At 32.2% G+C, this 6,324-nt stretch overlaps 1 protein-coding gene across 1 annotated transcript; it reads right to left on the reverse strand.

The window, feature by feature from the left end:
• Positions 1-2,126: 2,126 nt before the first annotated feature.
• LOC141546573 (olfactory receptor 8U9-like) lies at positions 2,127-3,086 on the reverse strand. The gene has a single exon (XM_074274508.1). It carries the CDS (start codon positions 3,084-3,086, stop codon positions 2,127-2,129), a length of 960 nt encoding a protein of 319 aa, XP_074130609.1.
• Between the last annotated feature and the right edge of the window lie 3,238 nt (positions 3,087-6,324).

A 6,324-nucleotide genomic window follows, 5' to 3' on the forward strand; every position in this document is an offset into this window, starting at 1 on the left:
ATTGAGGAAAGAATCCTCCAGGGCTGGGCTACAAATCAAAATATCATGTATATACTTATATTGTGCCTCATATCTTCCACTGACCACTTGCTCTGATTACAGAAATTTACTGTAAGAGGAAAAATCAGGAACATGATTTAAATAATATCAAATCTGGTCCTTCAGGTGTTGACCAGAGAGCACAGATAGGAAAAAGCATCCTTATTCATCTCTCCTTCAGTGTCCCCTAATGATCTGTGATTCCAGGTGTCTATCTTTTGTAACTTCCTGCTTATGTCTGGCCATGCATTTGCAAGGATCCAGACCTGAATATTTCCTTTCACTAAATTCACTCAGTTTTTTTTTTTAAAGGTTGCTCTATTTCCCTCCTCAGAAGTCTAGGGGGAGAAGTGGGGAGAGTTAAAAGACCTCCTGAGGATTGTTAAGGCTGTAGGTAATTGGGGGTGGAGCAATTGGTTGGGCATGGTCTGAGGAGGAAGAGGAGAAGCATATGGGGAAGGGAGAGAAAAGGGGATCCAATCGGTGAGGTGGGACAGACTCCTGTTCTGCCCTCTTCTCCCCCATTCCACATGATATCTTTCCTAACTCTACCATGCTGTCCCTATCTTCTTTTTCAATCTGTTGCATCTCTTTTCTCTCTGACTACAACATACTCTCTCTCCAACAACCTATCAAATCAATATGTTTTTTTAACAATTTGAGGTTTCAATATTATAATAATCCCTATTTAATTATCGTTTTTATAATTTTCAACAAATGATAGCCCATATCATAACCTATCAAAATGGATAGAAATATCATGTAATTTACAGTTGTTTCAAATTTTAACATACACAACAATTAAAATTATTTAAACAAAATCAATACTTTCCATGTGATAGTCTAACTAGATATTTCATTTAACTCAATTGCAAAATCAATCCTTCTTGTCCCATGTATGTAAAATCACTTTTCTCCTTTCCTTTTTTTCTTTTTGTTCAAAACTTTTAAGATTCACAATACAGCTAACAGCTAAATAACTTCATAAAGCCAAAAAGTGGAGGGAAATAGCACTTTGTGAACCTGTGGATCACAGGGTTTGGGAGATTTTCTTGGCAAAAATATTGGAGTGCCATTTCGTTCTCCAGTGGCTTAAGGCAAACAGAAAAGGTGACCTGCCAAAATCTTACAGCTACAGAATATCTGAGGCCACATTTGAAATCAGTTCTTCTTGATTCCAGGCCCAGCATTCTATCCATGGAGTGATATTTAATTTATCAAGAAAGTGCTATTTCCCTCCACTTTTTGGCTAAACAATTTTTTTTAATAATTGCTTCATAAAGGCTTAGTAGGAATATCACTGGATCAAAGGCTATGCAGAGTTGAAATTTTTTTTTGGTTGTTGGCCCCAATGATTTTACAAAATGATTTTATTCACAACTCTGAGAGAATTGTCTGTTAAAACCCCAGAGTTTGGGAATATTGTCTCATTATTTTATATATATATATATATATATATAATATATATATATATATATTTTTTCCTCACAGTTAGTTTCTATGATTTGTTTCATAACCTATTATAAGATTGTTCCATTTAGATCTATATTTTGACTTTTTTATTTATTATTTACTATTTTATTTTGGGGGCATGGATTCTAAAGATTATATAATTTTGGCTTAATATATTCATTTATATCATAGATTCATTGAAAATTTAGAAGGCAATGAGATCGAATACTGTGTAAATATACTGTCAGATATGGTGGAACTGTATTATTTCTGCTGAGCTGCTTCTTTCTCATTCTTGAGGAAAGTATTCTCATGTTTCTGAAGGGGAGTAAAGGAGTTACCCCATTTGAATAGAAAAGGAATTGGGTTGATGAAAAAATAAGCAATAATAGTAAATTATCATTGAAAAGCAAACAAATACATATGATATTGTGTTGCAAGATGACATCAAGTTGTGACACTTTTAAGAGTGATTTTCAAGTATCATTTATATGGTGGCAAATTGAGAGGAGAGTTAAAATGAATGATTTCTGAAGTCTTTTCCAATTCTAATATTCCATGTAACATGCATGTTACTTCTTTTCATTAAAATTCACTAGTGTTTAAGATAACAAGAAAACTCTTAGTTTTTAAAATCACTGTCTTAACTTAATTAAAATAAGTGCATAATTATTATTGCTTAAGGCCTTCTTCAGAGCATCTTTTACCTCCTTATTCCTCAAACTGTAGATTAGGGGATTTAACATGGGAACGATCACTGTATAAAAGACTGAAGCCATCTTATCTGTATCAAGGGAATGATTTGAGCTCGGCTGTAAGTACATAAATATTAAGGTCCCATAAAAAATGGTAACAGCCATCATGTGTGAGCCACAGGTAGAGAAAGCTTTGTGCCTGCCTTCAGCTGACTGCATCTTTAGAATTGCAGAGATAATAAATATGTAGGAGACAAAGATCACCATAAGAGACAAAATAAGCATTATCCCTGCACATGCAAAAATCCACATTTGTTTGAAATGGGTATCAGAGCAGGAGAGGCGCAAGAGAGGCATATCATCACAGTAGAAATGGTTGATAATATTGGAACCACAGTAGGAGAGGCGGAATGTCAGGATAACATGGTAGAGTGCCACCATGAAACTGTAGATGTAGGGAGCAGCTACAAGCTGAACACAGATTTTTGGAGACATCAAAACCATATAAAGCAAAGGGTTGCAAATGGCCATATAGCGATCATAGGCCATGGAAGCTAGCAACAAGCATTCTGCATTCATGAAGTTAATAAAACACCCTAATTGAGTAGCACATGCATAGAAAGAAATTATATTTTTCTCATATAAGAAATTCCCCAACATCTTAGGTGTGATTGAAGAAGAATAACAGAAATCTACAAATGCCAGGTGACTTAGGAAGAAATACATGGGAGTTTTTAGTCGTGAGTCTATTCTAATGAGTGTGATGAGACCCAAATTGCCCACCACTGTGACCATATAGATTGATAAGAATATTATGAAGAGAGGAATCTTCAGCTCTTGCTTGTCAGTGATGCCCAAGAGAATGAACTCAGTCACCTTAGTGAAATTAATCTCAGCCATTTATTCCATCTGGGAGCCTAAATGAAGGATTAGGAAAAAAAAAAAAAAAAAAAAGATTAATTAGCCACTCTTTTTCCTCTTCTCTAAATTGTTTTCTTCACTGCCATCTTCAAAGGTAGCAATACTCAATAATTCAGTGTTGGGTTTTTTTTGTTTTCTTTTATACCAAATGTTGCTTTACATTAACCATATGAGATAATCAATACAATATTCTTATTCTCTTTGTGAAGTTGAGAACACTGAGGCTCAATTTGCCATCTGAGTGTATATAATGTGTTACTTTTCTCCATACTATCCTATCTGAACATAAAAAGTAATAAGCTTACACATTTCTTATAACAGACACCGTAGGTAGTTTTTATTTTTGCCTCCATAATCTAATTCACCCTGGATTTTTTTTTGTTTTGTTTTGTTTTGTTTTATTTTTTTGTTTTATTTTTTGTTTTTTTTTTGTCATCTACCATATACAAGGCATTTTCCTAGATTCTAGGAATTCAACAAAATGGAAAATTGTTCCCATACAAAATAAACTTATATTCTATCAAAGTTGAGACTACATTTAAATACTTTAAAAAATATAATGAATTTTAATGACAGAGAGAACATAAGGAGCAAAACTTCCATTGTAAGGTTGCATCTTAGTTTATTATAATTATAATTATTTTAGTAGAACATTAGAAGAAATTCTGTTTTGTTATACTTTGCTTTGTATTCCCAATGTGCCTCATTTTGTCTAGAACATAAAATTAATGTGCTTAATAAGTGCTTATTGACTAGGTAATCGACTTGTAGAAATATAAATATTCAAGAAGTTTCAGGAAAGGAGTAAACAAGCATTTATTAAGGCCTAATATATGACAGTTACCATGCTAAGTGCTTTAATTTGGGAAATTTAAATTAAATTAAATTTGATATTAATATCCATTTTATGCTTTAGGAAACTAAAAATAAACAAGTAAATGACTTGCCCAGAGTTACAGAACTCATAAGTATATAAAGCTTTATTTCAACTCTGGTATTCTGAAATCAGGCCTAAAACTCCAATCACTATTCTCTACTGGAGATAATAGATTAAAAGGGAAAAAATAATGCATCCTAGTTATGAAAGAAAACCTGTGTAAATAAACAGAGATGAAATATGGAAAGCTTAATTAGGAATTTAGCACCTAATCCTGTTTGATTGGAACACAGAGTACTTGTAAGACAATAATATGTACTTCTGTTCTTTTATTTCAAAAATGTTTTAATAACTTTATTTTAAGTAATTGTTTTCTGTGTCATCTTAAATATTTTAATTTGTATATTTTAAAAAATTATCTTGAACTATAGTTCATTGGCTTTATATATATATTCCCATCAGAGATCATACCAAAAATAAAAATGTCATGAATCTCTACTCTGAATGCTGGGTCTGAATCTAGATTGAAGGAATTTAAATATTGAACTAAATAATTTTTGTTTTATGTTACAGAAAGGAGAGTTACTGATGATTGTTTATCAAGGAAATGGCATAGTCATATTTGCTTCTTTTGGAGAATTCAGTTTTCTATTTTTTGAATTTAGTGAAACATGTGACTATAATTTGATTTAAGATCACTCATCAGAAGCCCAGATTAAAGAATAAAATGGAATTATAGTAATAACAGAAATGAAAAACAAAATTAGTGACCACGAATGTGAATCTAAATGAAATTGTAATGTTCTTTCCCATTGAGTTTCTAATGGTTTGTCACACTATTTCAACACATAGCATGAGGTGTGGCAGGATACCAGGTTACCAGAACAGTCATAGTAAATATGGCCTATCTAGATGTTTAGGGGACCATAAAGCAGCTTGACTTTTATGACTGCTTTGTTCTGTCAGTTCTATCAAGCCAATATTCAATTTATTATGACCTTAGGGATTGGAATGAGGGGTTGATTGGATATTTTTTAAACATAATTACTGGTTCAGACAATTTTTCTATTTTTCAAATGATTGTTTTGAATATACAACAAAACCAATGACAATAACAACAATGTGAAAACAAACAAATAAATAAAAAAGAAATCTATCTTCTCATGATTGTATATTGAGCAATACAGTGAGAAAATCAAAGTTGTTCCATTTCTCAATCAATTCTATTTTGTAATTGATTTTTTTTTCCCCATGTATTTTGTATAACTTCCAAAATCTCTCTTTGTCTCTGAAGTGAGAAGTTTCTAGCTTCAGAATTTCAGCCTTTGTCTCTAAACTTTTGTCCTATGAATCAATTAATTCAAAAAAATATATCACTTCTACATATCTTACGGCCTTATATACATAGGGGGGCCTTTTATCTCACTTATATGCCTGGCAAGATGCATGAGGGTGCCAGAAAACCTCTTATCTCTGTTCTGCTAACAAACTCTGCAGGATGCAGATGGGCTCCATAATCAGACAGCATTCCTTAAGGACAAGGAAAGGCTTTTTGCCCTGTATTCCCATATTCTGAATTTCTAGCCAAATATACTGTTTTTCTCATATATGGTGCTTCAGGCTTTTTAGCAAATCATGTTTTCCCCAGCTGAGATCCTGCCTTCTAATTTTTGGATACCCCTAATTTTATTCATAAAAATTATTTGTTCACATTCTAGGTTTTTCTTTTCTTTCTTTCTTTTTCTTTTTCTTTTTTTTTTTTTTTTTTTTTGGCTTATGGAGGAGCATAAGACTCCTTTTACTGATAACATATCTTTACCAATACATTATACATGATTGGAACTTTATGCCTTAGGTTACATTAATTTCAGTCATGACAACAGAAAAAGCCCTTTTAAGGCTAAGCTAATATATTCACAAGCAGGTTTTATTAATGACAACTCTTCAAAGTCTAATTTTACCTCAGAACTCAATGGGTTCATTGTGCTTACCAGATAATTATTTGCTTTTTGCCATGACCTCAGCCTGGGATTATCATAGCCATCTAGTGTTAGGGAAAAAAAAGAAGAAAGAAAACTATCTTACAAGTGATGAAATATTTTCAATACATTTCTTTCAGGGAAATTATCCCTTCTCTTCATGATTCTTGCTTAAATGTCTTTTTTAAGCTAGCTTCCTCACCATTTATAAATATTACTCATTGGTCTTTTTTTCTCCCAAAAAAATCACTAATGTGGAAATATTTTATATAACTACATATCTAAGCTATAAATTGCTATCTGTCTCAAGGAAGCCCTGAGGAAGACAGAATCTGGAACTTAAAACTTAACAAATGTTAAT

This window comes from Sminthopsis crassicaudata, chromosome 6 (genome assembly GCF_048593235.1).
Source record: "Sminthopsis crassicaudata isolate SCR6 chromosome 6, ASM4859323v1, whole genome shotgun sequence".
In the NCBI taxonomy this organism is placed as follows: domain Eukaryota; kingdom Metazoa; phylum Chordata; class Mammalia; order Dasyuromorphia; family Dasyuridae; genus Sminthopsis; species Sminthopsis crassicaudata.